Below are 16666 nucleotides of genomic sequence, written 5' to 3'. Positions count from 1 at the left end.
AGAAAATAATCATTATATTTAATGTTTAATTGTGACTATATGCTAATGAACGGAACAGAGTGAACTAAATTGCATTTGAAAGTTGCGGATTTTCGCTTTGAACCATTGAAAAAAGGTTTTTAAGTTATCTTAAAAACGGACTACTGTACGTCCGTTTAAGTGGAGCTTTACAGACAGCGATTAGCTAAACGGTAACCACATTTTTAGGCGAACGGAATAGCCGAAATACAAAAACCAAGACTTTTTAGAATCGTTAATATATCCTCGAAGCTTCTGTAGAACCGATTTTTGATTCAACCTACGGTTTTTAAGAAATTAATAAAAACGCTGCCGTAAATTTGGAAAAAAAAACACAAAATCTGATGAAAAAAGTCGCCGTTAAGCCAAATTTCAATTCATCAAAAATCCATTCCACGGAATGTCTACACTTATTTTTACATAAGTTTCCATCGATATTTCGTCTCCGAAAAATTCAGAAAGCATGTTTACATGTCAATAAATATAATGTGAAAGGTATGAGAAATTTTGTTCAAATGATTTGTCTTAAAAAAATACCCAAACAAACTTGAAAAAAAAACATCCATCACACTGGACGACCTCCTCAAAATCAGACGTCATCCAAAAATGAGATCGCACTCGCTACTTCTCCTCACTTTTACGATCTCCCACGTACACCTGATTATGCCCGCCGATACTTGACTCGCAATGACGTTAGAAACACGTCTTTATTTTCTCAGATTTATGATCTGAACGATGATCCGTGTTACAGGACTAATAGGCCTCCTCCTCAAACGATACGTAGGATCGAATATCTCTATTTTTTTACGCCGATCTGCGTCTGGCAATTAACGTAATTTTTATTCTTTTGCGAGTGCAATGTCATGCGAATGAGATTCTCGCGTTGACCGCAATTTGTTTGTTCCACTTTTTAATCAGTCGGAAGTTCTACTGTTATCGCGGTAATTCATGCTCGCGTTGTTGATGCCCCAGAGATTTTTGACATTAAGGCGTAATATTTATTGTTAGTCCAACAATTTCATCATACGAGAGGAACAGAATTTTTCAAAAGGCTTTTTTTTCTCGGACGAAGGGAAATAATATCAGAATTATGAATGAACGATTTTTTCAATTGCGCTTCGTTTTTCTTCAAAAGCTTTGAACAACTTTGTCGTGCAACATATCGAGACTTTTTCTTCCATCGATCAAAACTCTCCAATGTTCGCAAGTCGGCTGCAAGCATCCCGCAGAAGCCAAAATTTCTCTATACCACGTCCCGTGATGGATGCAGCCTAAAAACGAACGGGTTAAGTTTGGGGTAACCGTTGAAACCACAAGGGATTTTGAGTAATTGTCACGACCATCAACAGGAAACTGTGATAATCGGTCATGCGTTTCTTTTCACTCAGTTTCGAGATAGTTTTCTGAAGGAATTTCTGATTTAGGGAGTTTCGCAAATTGAAAATTAGTATCGATTTGTCAAATTAATATATTCGTAGAGGCTGCTATGATTTTCCTAGAAATATGAGAAACGAAACGCATAAAAACTTTAAACAAGGGCTTATAAATACTGATTTTTGAATTCGAATAATTGCTTCAAATAACGGTAAATAAGTAGGATCTCATTTGACAATGACTTGTCGTGCATAAATACTTTTATTTTTCAACGGTCGTATCGATGTTGCTATTTTTTTAATAATAACGAAATGCCCACGGTGTGATTTTGAACACTGCAGACATTCAACGATAACAGCGTGATGAATAGCATATAAAATGATTAATCAAATGGATCTACTGTAAACTTGCAACTACCTTTCAATGAGATAGCGATTTCGGAGGATAATTATACACATACCTAACAATATTTTTTAATTTATATTATAGCTATACAATTTTTTGAATCCTACAGTTCAGGATAAATCATCGTAAATTTCCGAGTTGGTTCGAAAAATAGTTCCTCACCTATGAGTTCACACCGTTCGATTTTGCCACAAAATTTTTTACAGTAATGTTTAAAACCTAAGAATAACCAAAAATAATCGATTTTCTATTGAAGTGATTATTTTTTCTCGATTAATCGAGTATAATCGATTATTTTTCTTCACAATCGGTTTTTGTTTATTACTCCCATGAACGATGCACGACAATATAAATTTACGTGTTTAAAGTATCAATTATTATCATTATCTTACTTACTAAGGACCTATTTCGTATGATAAGTGAAAGATAAACGAATATTTTCACCTGAAATTAAAAATATTTTTCAACGAAACTAAATTATTAAAAAACGTATCCTCTATTAAGACTACGTACTGATACCTACGAAATTTCGGTTTCAAATGCTCCGTTTCAAAAAACTACAAAACAGTCGATTAATCGATTAATTTTCACCGATTCAATCGATTCGCGTTCGACTATTTCTTTATACTCGGCAAATCGACTCATCGATTATCTTAAACTTAGTATATCCACCGCTAAATTTAAAACCCAACGAATGCCGAACGTCGAACCAAAGGTGTACGTACATTATACAGCCAATAATATCAGTGTCGTGCGTCGTGTCAATTAACACGATCGATTATGCGTGAAAAACGTTGAAAACCGCAAGGCTGTTTTAAGCCAGAAGCCAAGAAACCGCCCCGCGCGAGTACTTTTGGCGCAAGGGCGCGGGAAGGGGTCGAGGGGGGGGAGGGGATGGGGGACTACGGGGGGGGGGGGAGGGGGCAGAGAGAGTTCCAATCGATGACCGCGCGTCGCGACGCCAAAGATCTCGCGCCCTTTCGCGATGAGGACTGTGTGAAGCAGAGGAGTGGGGGAGGGGAGGGAGCGGTGGGTCGCGGGAAGGGCGGAGAGGGGGGGAGGTACAGAGTTACTGCGGCGACGCGTCGATCAGCGCCACTGGCGGCGAGGCCTGGAACTAAAAGGCTGCGAGGGGCAGAGATCGGCGAGTGACTAGAGAGGCTCGGGCGAACGGCGCAGGAGAGCGAGAGAGGCGTTCGTTGAATTGGCGGACATTCGGTTTCAGTATGGCTTCAGCTTTTGACAGGGCTGGTTATCACTGGCGGATCGTCGCGACCGTTTGAGCCTCGATGAAATACCGGCGTCGCATAATAACAAACCCGTAATCATAATCAGCACGTTGTCATCCGTCGCTGAACTGTGAATTATTATATCCTATTCGTAAATACGTCGTCGCCGTCGTCGTCTTCCTCGACTTCGTCGTCGTCGTCGTCACGTGTGTCACACGGGTGTTGTTACGGTGGTGCGACCCTCCCCTCCTTCTCCCTCTTTTCCGTTCCTGCCTTCGTCATCCCCTCGGTTTTTTTCTTTCTTTCTTTCTCTCTCTCTTTCTTTCTTTCTCTCTCTCTCTTCCTTTCGCAGAAGCGGCGTGATTCTTTTTTCTTTTTTGTAATGTTTGTTTACGTTTTTTCGTTTGTTTTTTTTTCCTTCTTAACCTCTTACCGTAATATTCTGTGAATAAACTTTTACGCATATTATCGTTTCACGCCGAGGAGAGTATCGATGCCGGTTAAACAAGGTTCAGTGTGATTAAAAATCGTCTTCTTATTTCCACTTTTTTTTTAATCTTCGATTCGGAGTTTTTTTCTTTACATTCTCACTTACGTCAAAACCACGTACGAGTTGTCACGCTGACAGCCAAGGAGCCAAACAGGAGCGACATGAGGCGGAATGTGAAGATAGTTATACTCCTGTCATGCGCTTGGATGTCCGCCTTTGTTTACTACTATCACACCACCAGGGACACTAAGGTGAGTCAAGTTATCCGCGAATTTTTATACATGTACGTCGGTAAATCTGTTTTATTCAGTCTCAGTTCAGCGCAAAAAATTCCCTACCTTCGTTTATTTTTACTATTGTGTGTGTTTTTTTTTTGTTATTTTTTTTTCTGCTGGTTGGTAAGCGTGCGCGTGCTTCTTTTTTTCACTCTCGTTACGTTCTGTTTCGAATTCATTTGTTTCCGCAACTTTTCTCGTCGAATTTACGAACCGAGACGGAATCGATGTTCGTATGAAAAATCATTGATTCGGAGCTGGAGATTTGTCGTCTGAAATTCAGTTGAAATCGTAACCAACCCGCATTTTTCATACTCAAATAATACCAAGTCGTTATAAATTTGTTAAGCGGTAGAATCTTTTTCGATATCTCGTCACTGGCAGCGTTACTAACTTCAAGTTCGTGACTCGAGGCGCCAGTTTTAAACAGATTTTTTATCCATCGATAAATCGAGTCGCCACGTGCTCGATTCTCTCGCTTCTGGTAATTGTTACACGAACACATGGCGTTTGTTGTTTACTACTAGGTTTCACGCGTGAAAGAAATACTTCAACACGATGAAACTTTTCAGGCAATGTCCGATTAGAGAGGTTTTAAGATGTTTATTCTTATCTGTTGATTGCCAGCAGCTCGGATCTCGTCATTGCGTCGTCAAATTTTCTCGTTATAATGTCTCTTATTGTTTGTTTTCGTCGTGAAACGAGAAGATGAAATGAGTTTGAAGTCTGTAACGTTATTGTAACGAAACATAGAGTAAAATTCATTATTTCCTGATTTTTACATTGACTTTGAACGAACTAAGATTTCTAAGTATTAATATATCTTGTTTCATTACGATTTACCGAATTTCAAACGATTCCACAATCGCGAAATAAACATTTTTCATCGGCATAAATCGTTACAATAGTTATGTTAGTAACTTAATTAAACGTGATAAGATAAGCCGATAGGTACATACGTACGTAAAATGAAAGATGAAATTAATGGTAATATCGCGTATTTATTTATGACGATCCCTGTCGTCGCGCATTAATTCCCAGAATTTATAATTTGCAGTATATACGTATACAGCGTATATAATTGTACATGTATAATTCCATACGTACGTAGGATAGATTGATTATTATTGTGCGGAGAAAGCAGCGCACGATATAATTATTGTCGCAACGGCTGAACTGCACTGCGGTGAAAAAGAGAAAAAAAAAACTGGGTTGAAATATCAAACTTTCAAGCTGGTGTATAAGTTGAAATTGAAATTTAATCCTTGACCGATTGAGAAAAAATTCAGAGAATAGGATAAATAAACGTAAATTACACGCTCTGTATACATATACATATTATACGAGTATGCATATATATGGTATATTAACACGGAGTCATTAAATTCGTAACTTCTTTTTTCACTTTCGTTCTTTATATACTGTGAAGAATAAAAGCGAAAATACGAAGCACAGCGTACACGGCAATGAAAAAAAAAACCGATGTCGTTATATTACATTCGGGACAATAATCACCGTGTGTATAATACACGAACTTTTCTTTTTTTTTTTTTTATTTCATATACACTCTACGGACCAGAACGTGTACGGAATAAAACTTGGCGTAATAACATTTTTATATCGTTCCGAAAAAGAAATAACGATACAGCAACGATAACAGTAATCGAGCGAATGAAAAACTTGTCGATATTTCAAAATCGATTTCGAGTCACGATGCGTAGGTTAAGCTATTTTTTTTTTTTTTTTTAATTAATTTTTTTCTATTTAGCCTGTTATGTTGGCCATTGTTTATTAGGTTTTTTACATCGCACCGGCACGTATTATACAACTCGTCGACTCTCCGTTTTTCACAGAAGTGAGCGAAGATGAGTTTCGTATTTACTTACGATATTGATGGAAGTGTAGTGACGAAGTTAATGGATAACTGAAACGTAGAATCGAAATCTCTCACATTAATTCGCAGATTTTTAATGAATCTCGATTAGCGGTTGAATATGCAAATTATTTTACGTACATATTATATTATATACCTACGTTTCGCTTCATTGACGTTTAACGAGTTTCAACCCCTGCCCTAAAAATATTCGTCGATAATTTTGGTCAATTTTTTTTTTTTTTTTTCGAACCCCATTCTTCGGACGAACAAAAATCGAATCGAAAACGAGGCTGAAGTTAGTAAAGTTAGCGTAACGAAACAGTCGGGGGAGGGTTCGCTATTTTTCAATATTGACTTTGAAGAAGTGGCCAAGTTTTCAAAATACAAATTTCATTCACCTTATTATAATTTGCTGCATTTCAGAGATTCCGAAAATTACGAAACATCGGATTTCCCGATACACAAATCATTGCAACAACGTAACTAACTTCAGCCTCGTAATTGTAAGAATTCGTAAAATCGTCTGAAAAATATTAACGTCTGTGCACAAAATACAAAAAATCAATACACGTACACGCGTTATAAAATTCGGGGAGCGGTGATTATTGGACTAAAGCCGATTAATCGTGTTAAATTTACACGTTTACATTCGTTGATAAATTGCTTGGGTCTCTTTCTCTTCGCGTGTAAAAATACAAAAATATATATGTACTAAAAATATACAAATAACGTACAGTATAATACAATTATCATACCTGTTACATATACGTACCGTAATAAATCGCGAAACTCTCGCACGTGCGGCACGTATACTTGTGTAAATATATGCCTACGTGTACGTTTATATACAATATTCGTGTATATGTACCTAAATCTAGGCATATACGGTAAGACGCCGCCTGCGAGTATGCATATTACGAGAGTTATTTGTATTTTTTATCTCGACTGTTGCGGATAAAGTCGGCGTCTCCACCCCTTCGTAACCCTCGCGGAGGGCTTCGAACCCTTTTTATCGTTGTCGACGAACCAAGCGAAGGGTTCGAGTCGTTCGCGAATCCGTCCATGTCACGCTGTACTTGTAAATTTTACACGGTCGAATGTTGAATCTGCTCGATCGATTTACATGTGTTGAAAAATTGTTCCACCAAAAAAATTATCAACGATAATAATAGAAATTTTCTTCTTCTCTGATACTCCGATTTTAAATCTTGCGATTTGCGTTACATTATACAATTTCGTATTTGATTGGTAATTTAATTTGTTATTTTATTGTGTATTGCATAAAATTCAAATTATCGTTACTACTCCTACTGTTGTTATTGTTGTTTTTGTTTTTCTCTGTTGTTGTTATTATTATCACAGAATACGGTGGTGGATTGTAACGTAGTTTCGCTTGCACGGATAATTTTGATCAACTGTCCACATTCGCTGTTGTATTATCACTCAATGTCCGGCGAGTTGATGTGGATTTGCAAATTTAATTGTCATACGTTGGTATATAATTACAGTCATGCTTTGTGCGATTATTATTTAGCGCAATGTAGAACCGACGTTCTGCAGAAACTGCGAGAGAGATTAGTTGGCTGTTCCGTATAGAAAACGACGATAGGAACAACGAAAAGCAGAAGAGAGATAAAAGAAACAAAGACTAAGGAAATACGTAAGACGTAAGAAAAGAACGTCAACCACGCGTTTCGAAATCGAAATAAAGTTTTTGCCGTGTTTTTATCTCACCCCTCCTCGCAGGCGAACCACGCCGCAGCTGGACGTTTATCGCGATAAATTAGTCGACCGGAAATTTCCCGATTACGTTATTTATTGCGAAAAGTTTGTCAAAGCGTGATTGCAGCTTTTTACCCTGAAATTGAACCTGCCGATCATTCACACGGAATTTTATATTATACGCCTCGGTTGGGTTATACATGTATTGGCAAATCGCATCTGTTACATATATATGTATAAACGAGAATACATGTGTGTGTGTGCGTATGTGATGTTGTACGTAAATATATATTATACAGGAACCAACGATTGCTCGTAAATAATATATTATAAAATATCACACGTATCTCGGTTAACGGTGTTTTTCTATTTTTTCATTTTCTTTCTATTTTCCAATATATTTACACTCGTGAGCATTGGTAGCTATAATTATCGATTATAATGTGATCTTCTGGTTATAACCCATCCGTGTAAACGGAATAATTGAAATTTTTCGAAGAAATTGCGAAAAAAATCGTTGATAACGTTCGTCAATTGATAACATCAGTGATGAAAAATGGTGTTCTTACCGTAACTTTTAACTTTTAAGAAGGTACACGCAGAGCGCGAGATAAAGAATAGAAAAAGAACGTTCGCACGCGTCCTCTGCAATCACTTTTACAGATAGTGTAAGTCAAGGCAGGCGAATCCCAGACTTTACGTACGCAGAGTTTAGGATGCAGATATTGCGGAACGTTGATTGTTCGTCTCGTCTTTCGATGCTGCAGCATCGTGCGGAGGGTTGATCGATAATTGGCGAATTGCCAATTACTCGACACCACACCGTCATTAACGGTTCTTGTCAGCAGCGAGGTATCCAAAGTTAACGTCTGGATGTTAACGATAAAGATTTGAAAATTCGTTAAAACGTGCATCAACTGCTAAGCGAAGCTCAGACTTTCAAAACTCGACTATAACTTCGCGGAAAAAAAAACCCCAACTTTGGTGTAAATTCGTAACCCTTAACTTTTTTCTCATGGAAAATTAGCATTATCTGTGAGTTGGGGGTACGAATTTATACCCAAGTTGGGGTTCTTTTTCCGCGAGGCTATGTAATACATTCCTGAAATCAATTCTGAACTTGGAAAGCAAAAAAAAAAAAAAATTTGCGAATTTCAAAAATTTGATTCTTTCTATTCGTTCTTTCTTTTTTCTTTTTTTTTTCGTTTTCACCGTTTACGCAATTAACGAAATCTCAAATTGTTCAAGCCGAGAATTAGAACAGCATGTTTATAATTCGCGTGTAAAAATGTTTTAATTGCACTGGTAAACGGTGGTTTCTTTTGTCGCAGGAGTAAACGTAGTTTTTCGAAATTGTTCTTAGTTACAAAATTTATTTTATCGACATTTTCAAATATGACACAAAAAACCAACAGTTGAATGAAAAATTTCATGGTCTTTTTTTCTTTTATTTTGTACTAATGTTTATATATATATATATATATATATATATATATATAAAAAAAAAAATACGCAGCTCAACAAAGGGGAAAAAAAACAAATGATTTCAATGTTTGTTTTTTTTTTATTTCTAGTTCTGATTTTTCCCATGAATTCTGATGTCTGAGAATGTAAACCATCACCACCCCCTTTACAATACTACAGTAATATAAAAACTTACGAGTTTGCGATCTAATATAATTATGATTTTACTTGTAAATTCTACGTTCTCAGACATAAAAGTTTAAGGAAAAAAAATCAGAGCAACAAAGAGAAATTCTTTTCTTTTTGTTTCTTCTTACCGAGCTGTTTTTTTTTTTTTTTTTTCTTTTTTTCTCATACTGGTGGTATTATAATTTGTATGTAGAAAATTTAACTCACGACGATTATTATTAGCCGATGCACGTGCCCCTTTGCAGCGTGCCGATGGCTCCGCTGCGTTTAATATATCCCTGTAGAAGATACACATCGTGTGTATATATATATATATATATATACGTTTAATCTCTGTATTTATTCTGGCAGAGTTGTAAGAGTCCGCTGACCTGTAACAACCGTACGCTTCACATGCGATAACAGCTGCTTGTATCCTGTTCTATATCTACATGTACATATACGTATATGAATTTATTATATTTATATGCACTTATTATATGATAACGAAGTATAGCAGCGGACAGAGTAATCGGCGATCATTACCGATCTTCAACATTTTATTACAGTAATCGCGAATCGCGTCCTTGTCTCCCAACGTTCGAATTCTTCATTCAACGGTAAAATGAATTTAAAAATTCCTTTTTCCTCCCCCCACTCAGAAAAGTTTCTTATATTTTCCCTTTCATGTTCGATGTAGGCTTTATTATGTACATAGATAAAGCTAGTGTTGACTGACCTGATTGATTGCAGAATCTTATTACATATTATCTCGCGAATTGCGATATCTGAAGTGATTTTTCAAAAATTTTATTTCAATTTTTTTTTTTTTTTTTTTTACTACCGTTTTATTCGCAATTTTTGCAATTTATATTGCAGGGGTTTCGATTTGATTTCTTTGCGAAATCAGGCTTCTGAGTGATAATTAACAAGTCGATAATCTGACCGTGCAGTTTTAGGATCGGTTTGAATTCAAAGTCGGAAATGGGAGGAGGGAAGTTCGGGAAGCCAAAGTTCTGCTCCTTCGCTTCTCTCCTTACCCTTATGCATGTACGAGGCAGTCCGTCTGAACTTCGGTCGGCTTGATCTTCAATGAATAGCTTCGTCAAACGTAGTTTTAGGATCGTCTAACGACGATCGCGTACCAAAGAAACGTCTCTCAATTTTTTCGAATGAAAAGAAAAACAAAAACACGGAAGGAACGTGAAAAGAAAATAACGAAGCACAATCTCATCTTTTTTCTTTTTCCTTTTTTTTTTTTTTTTTTCTTTCATTCAAATCACAAAGACGGTAATGACTCGACTCGGGAACGAAGATATATACGTGAGCTGGAAAATACAATGAGCTGTTTTTTCGGTTACACAAATAAAGTACAAAAAATATCTCGAATTCACCAAATATGACAGAAGAAAAGTATTGGTAGTTAAATTCAATTTCGTTTTTTTTTTTTTATTTCGAATACGATGACATATCGTTGAATGAAGAAAATAGAAGTAATTCGGATTCATCGTTCGTTCTGAAATATTTACTCTTTCGTCGGTCTGAAAAATCGAAACTCATCCCGAATCGTTTTCGAATTTCCAAACAGTGCGAAAACGTGGAATGGACAGAATCATCCGATGGATTCTATATTTTCGAAAATTTCTGAGACGAATATAATACAGAGTTTTTTACCATTCGGAGCTTTCGTCATTTGCTCGTAATTGTGATCATTATGACTTTGCAATCGTACTTATACTCAAGATCTTGGCAACCACATTACACCTGCCATTTTCAAAAAAAAAAAAAAAAAAAATAAACGAGCAAAAATCGTTTCTACGTGTAATCCACAACTTCAATGTTCGATAGTGTGAAACAAACACGAGGAAAAATTTGCCGAAGGTTTTTCGCGGCTGAAATAGGCTAAAAATGGCGCCATAGTTGCATCACCGTTTTCTCTTAGCGATCCCAAGGGTCCTTCGTTTCGCCATGGTTCCACGGAACTGCTACGAAGGGTGCTCGTAATCCCTGGAATGGGACCAAAAGCTGTGCACCGCTGATAATGCAGATCCCTCCGATACCGACCCGCCCGCTTGTCCGACTCTCGTAAAAAGATGGTATCTGTTAGTCTTGCAGGACTCGCAAGTACAGTCAAGCACAGCTGTAAGGCGGCCAGAGTTTCCTGCTTCGTGTTCCGCGGTTCTTCGAACCGGAAATGGGACTCGATTCTCCCTCGTTCACCCACGTTGTTCACGGATTCCCCTTCCCGATTTGATTTTCGGTAAGTTTCGCGAGATGATCAGGCAGGCAAGACGACATTTCCTAAACCCCGTCCTATGAGGTCGAATATTTTGTACAATGTACGGCCTGATCTATGATTAGACTCGAGGGAATTTTCAAAGGTACGTTATTTTATTTTATCGTCCGATTTAGCCATATTTTTTTGTTTTTTGCGATACTTAATTCCAATTGGCGCTGTGCAGATTCAACTTGCTGTAAGGACCAAATGTTTCAGAATTAATAACCCCTAAAAGAATAACCCATGACAAAGGTTATCTACATTTTTAAGTAAATTTCATTCAATTTAATGTAATTCAATTTTATGACAATCTTTCATCAATTTTTTAACACGAGTTATTTTTGTTTGGCTCATTTTTGTCTCGAGTTATGTTCGTTTCGGTTTCATTTTTGTTTCGGGTTATTATCGTCTTGATTTCTTTTTTTTTTTTTTTATTCATTTTTATTGAGTTATTTTTGTCCCGAGATATTTCTGTTCGCGTTATTTTTTACTTGATTTATTTTTGTTTCGATTATTTCTGTCGCGCAGGGTTATTTCTATCCTTCGAGTTATTTTTGTTTTCTTTATTAAATTTGTACGCGGTCAGGATAATATTACACTTATCGTACACGTACGTGTAACCGGTTTATTGCATTTATGCAAGTTACAACGACGCCTACACACGTATAGACTTTGACTTTTCAAGTGTGAAAATTGCTCAATCATGCACCGCCCTAAGCTGTGTACTCTCTGTACAATATGTAAGCAATTCGTTCGCTCGGTTGATTCGCAGCTCAGATCTGTGAGACGTGTACACACGATGAATGGTAGTTGAAATGCGTTCAAGCCAGCCAAGATATTATATCTTCTTATGCAACTGACTTTTCAACAAGTTTTTCCAACGGAGCTTTCGGATTCAAATCGATTCAAAGTATACCGTATGCAATACATCGTCATTGCCATGATAACTGTCACAATTAAATATACCCATCAGTTAAATTTACCTGCAACGCGCATTCTACGCCAGTATTATTTGATCAAAAATAGAATTTCCCGAAATTTATGTACAATGAAAAGTTTAACAAGCGGTGTTTCTCTTTTTCCATTTATTTTCCTTCGTTATTAAACCGTATGAGTAAAATATTTTGATCTCTAACCGAAGAGGAAAAAGGGTATAATAATCTAGAGGCAGAAGAAGAATGAAGGAACATACGTGTACCGGGACAATCTCTTTAAACTTGAAAATCAACCGCGCACGCGCCAAGTAATTGAATCTCATTGGTCGGCGAAATCTTCCCGCAGCGATATTCTTTGTCCGCGACGCAGGCGTGCCAACGTACGCAAAATGTGGACGTTTGAATTCTCAAAGAGCATAAGCATTGAATTCCGACCGTTCTTTGAAGAGTCAACTTTCCGAACCGACAACAAACGCTTCCAAAACCTTTCCGAGTCGCTACTTCAATTATTTGAGATTCTAACCTCGAAAATTCGTATCAACCGCATCGCCGGCAGAAAGAGTTTGACAGCCGAAAACTCGGGTTGGCCAGCCTGCGCGAAGAGCCGATAAAACTCGCGCATGCGCGGTTCATTTTCAAATTTCAAGAGATTGTCCCGGTATATTTAATGTACATGTAAAAAGAAGTGATAAGGTGAATCGGCGGTACAAAAATTAGAAATACTTGCGACGAGAGAAGAGTGGGGTTGTTTTTGTTTTTGAAAGGAGAATGCGGACTTTTGTATAATATAGTTATACCGCGGCAGAGGGAGGAGGAAGAGGAGGATAGTGAGAAAAGTAAGAAAATTGAGAAAGGGGTGCAGAACGAAGAAGCATCTAGACGGGAGGGTGGAGAATAATAGCGTTTTTTATTCGGTTTTTACCAACTTACTCGCTTCTCTCTCTTTATCTCTCTTTGTCTTTGCCTCTCTCCACTCTTTCTACGCAACGAACATATTCCGCCCGCAAACGGGGGTTGTCACTCTGCAATTATGGGATCATTGAACTTGCGGACGTGATACGTGACTGCGATGCAAAATTTCTCTTTGCGTATCTGCATGCATATGTGTATTGTACCTAAATATATATATATGTATGTATGTATGTGTGTACCTATGTATATATGCACGTGTATTATATAGATGGCGGAGATTTTAATCCTCGATATCATTCATCCCGTCACGCTCGCTCGACCCTTTTCACGGTTTGACGGTCATTTTATCTCGTACCTAATTGTTCATACATATATACATGCGGGGTTTAATTTTTTTTTTTTATTTTCCTCTCCTTTCATTTATTGTGAAAAACACGAGCAACGTTTGTGAATTTTTACCGAGTGGGGCTTCGTTGATGAATTTATTAAAATGGTTTGCTTGTTGTTTTTTTTTTTTCATGTTTTTTTTCTTCCGATTTTTCACTCTTTATACGGAATTTTTAATCCCCGAGTCGAGCGAGCCAACGATTTACGATTTTTAAATCGTGTTAATCGGCCTGTTCGTTTTTTCGTTACACGTTACACGACGAGTAAAAGGGAGTTATGTAAAATTCTCGTATAATGTCGGATCTTAAAAGGTATAATTTGCCAAAGCCTCCCTCTGTACGTGTATATAATGTACAATTTGTTATACATGGTATAAGGCAAGTAAAGAACTTCGAGATAGAGAGAGAGAGAAAGCAAATTGGTCTTTATTTAAAGCTTTCGCCGTTTGGCAAAAACCATTCGTCCCTTAATTAGAGAGATTCTCTTAGCGGTATAATGCAAAAAGACTGCTATGTATGTATATTATATACATTGTCTCGAATCAGCACGAAAGAAAAACGCCCTTTTCTTATATATAATCTTTCCCTCTAATTTCTTTCTCATGCACCTCCCTGAAATTTTAATTTCGACTCTTGTCGACTTGCTCGAGAGAAGAGAGAAAAAAACGAAAAAAAAAAAAAAATAAATAAATAACAAGAAAAATCGTTCCATCTCAGTTAAAACAAATTAAGCTTCAGATTTTCTTTAACAAGATTATCGAAATTACAACATTCTCGTATTCATAGTTCTATACAGATCATCTGTTCATATAATTCGCAAAAATCTGTAGCTAACTTTAATCGCTGCATGTGTGTTAAAAAAAAAAAACAAAAAAAAAAACACCGAACGAAACAAATTCTATTTTTTTTTAAAACCCAATTTTTCCGGAAAAATCGCAGAAAACTTCCAAAATTTGAGCAGTACAAGTTCAAACTTTACGTGCAAAGTTGGTGCTGCTTGTTGCAGAGCAATCTTGTAAACTTAACTTTTAAACTTCTTTTTTCTCGTTCTTCTTTCTCATTATCATGTCGGGATTTTCTTTGAGTTTTAAAACAAAGTCTGCTGCTGCTGCTGCTGCTACTTTCGCTGCACAGTTTTTGCGGCTAATTCAAGATTAATTTACGTAGGGAAAATAATACCTTGGAAGTAATCACTTCACGAGTCCAACGCTGCGGATACAAAAAAAGTGAATGTTTCATGCCTTGAGGTAATTTATCAAATTATGCCCACGAGTATTCGTCGTTTAAGTTATACGAATGGTTTTTGTTTTTTTTTTCTTTTTACGTTTTTTTTTCTTCGCCATAATCTTTTCTTGCCCTTGCTTCTGTTAAATATTTTTCAAGTTCGTTCGTTTGGTAGATTACTGTGGTTTTTTTTTTTTTTTTTTTGATTTTTCTTTTTTGGAGAGAGAAACGTGGGGAAAAGATTGTGAAACTCTATCGACCCGAGAGATGTTTGTCTTCCTTCTGTTTCTGAATGTCAAATAAAAGTAGATATCTAATTTTTGATCGGGTTAACGATGACATTTTGTTTACTTGAACTTGAAGTTAATCAAGAGCGTTTTGTTTCTGTTTTCCTTTTCTCTCGATTGCGAGTTAAACTTCATATTTAGTTATTCGCTTGTTCGATTAACACAATAATAATGATTAATTTGAAACACAAAGAAGAGAATCGCGGGCATAATTTTTTTGGAATAAATTGATATCAAAGGTGGAAAATTTATTTATAAATTGGAGGAAGAATTACTCCCCCTTATTCACCAACGTAAAAATGACGAAAACAAACCTTACAGGTAATAAATAAAAGGTTTGGTTAGTTATTATTCGATGTATAGGATCGAAATTTATTTATCTAAATAGAAACTCGGTAGTTTATTTTTTTTTTAATTTTATTTCGTTGATCCGCTTGCGTACGCATTTGCATCATCAACATTACGCGCCGTGTGTGGGAATTGCAATTTTTCTCAACCTCGTGCGTTTTTCCTCGGTTACAGTTTCGACCCTCCTCGGTTCGGCTTAAGGGTCGACGAGGCTTCCTATCGTCGAGAATTTTGCCTGCAGTCACGAAGGGCTGAAAGTTACCTTAACCGAACTGAATTGCTTTCGTGAATTAGTAACACACGTGACGCCCTAGAAATTACAACGGCTGTAGCAGTTACCGTTTCTCGCACTTTCATTTCACCGAATTATGCTATTCGACACCATCGTTCGGCCACGGACCATATAAATGTTGCCGAAAGACGGGTCGATATCGAATTCGTTCCCTAGGCATTATTATATACACCCGGTAAAGATTCTTGGGCATTTTTCAAACTTACCGAAGTTCATTTATTCGTCTTGTGTATCAGGCAAAGGAAAAGATTTTCCAAATTTTTTTTCTTTACTTTTCTTCTTCGTAAAAATACTCATGCCATTCGATTTGCACAGGAAATTGATCGAAACAACAATTTCTGTTGGCCAAATGAAGCAAACATTATTATTCGAACATACTAAATACTTCTTTTTTTTTTTTTTTTGGACATGTTTGGTAGTTTACTTTTTAATTTATTTCTCAATCCATTATTCGATAGAAATTCGGTATTCTACCATTTTTTCTCGCCATTTATTTTGAGTTTCGAACATTTTTACACACATGGATATTTATGTATGTATAAAATACATATGCGACCGGGTGAGGGAAACTCGGTAATTTTCAAGGGGGGGTGATAAATCACAAACGCGAACACACAACATTTGGAGAGTCGCAAAGGTCGAAAAGTTCGGATTAAGTATTCGAAGGAAACTTCCGCGATTAGCCGTCGTCACTCTTTTCCTCCCTTTGTTTATTACATACGTATAATATACGATACATGTGTAATGCATGTTTAATACTTTTACCCAACGCATTTCATCCCCAAACATCAGGACGACGAATGTTATTTATTTTTCCATCCTCAAATATTCCGTTCCCTTGAATCCGTATATTTTTTCTACGATATTTTACAGACGTCGAGAGAATCGAGCATTCGTACAATTTCTGCACTATCGGAAACGTCATTAGACGTAAAAATCGTAACTTGGAAAAAAAACAATTTGAAAATCAAATTCTTCGTATC

General features: G+C 36.7%; 1 protein-coding gene across 2 annotated transcripts in view; it reads left to right on the top strand.

Annotated features, from left to right (window-relative positions):
• Nucleotides 1-2965: 2965 nt before the first annotated feature.
• Nucleotides 2966-16666, top strand: part of Pgant2 (polypeptide N-acetylgalactosaminyltransferase 2) — a 160797-nt gene continuing 147096 nt past the window's right edge. Inside the window, exon 1 of one of the 2 annotated variants that reach the window (XM_046616383.2) lies at nucleotides 2966-3767. In XM_046616383.2, the coding sequence (XP_046472339.1) occupies nucleotides 3678-3767 (90 nt within the window). In that variant the 5' untranslated portion in view covers nucleotides 2966-3677. The remainder of the gene's footprint in view (nucleotides 3768-16666) is intronic. The other variant, XM_046616384.2, reaches the window with a different exon arrangement.

Source organism: Neodiprion pinetum, chromosome 3 (genome assembly GCF_021155775.2).
Source record: "Neodiprion pinetum isolate iyNeoPine1 chromosome 3, iyNeoPine1.2, whole genome shotgun sequence".
Classification (NCBI taxonomy): domain Eukaryota; kingdom Metazoa; phylum Arthropoda; class Insecta; order Hymenoptera; family Diprionidae; genus Neodiprion; species Neodiprion pinetum.
Note: the sequence above shows the minus strand (reverse complement) of the source record. Positions and strands in the feature narration are given on the sequence as shown.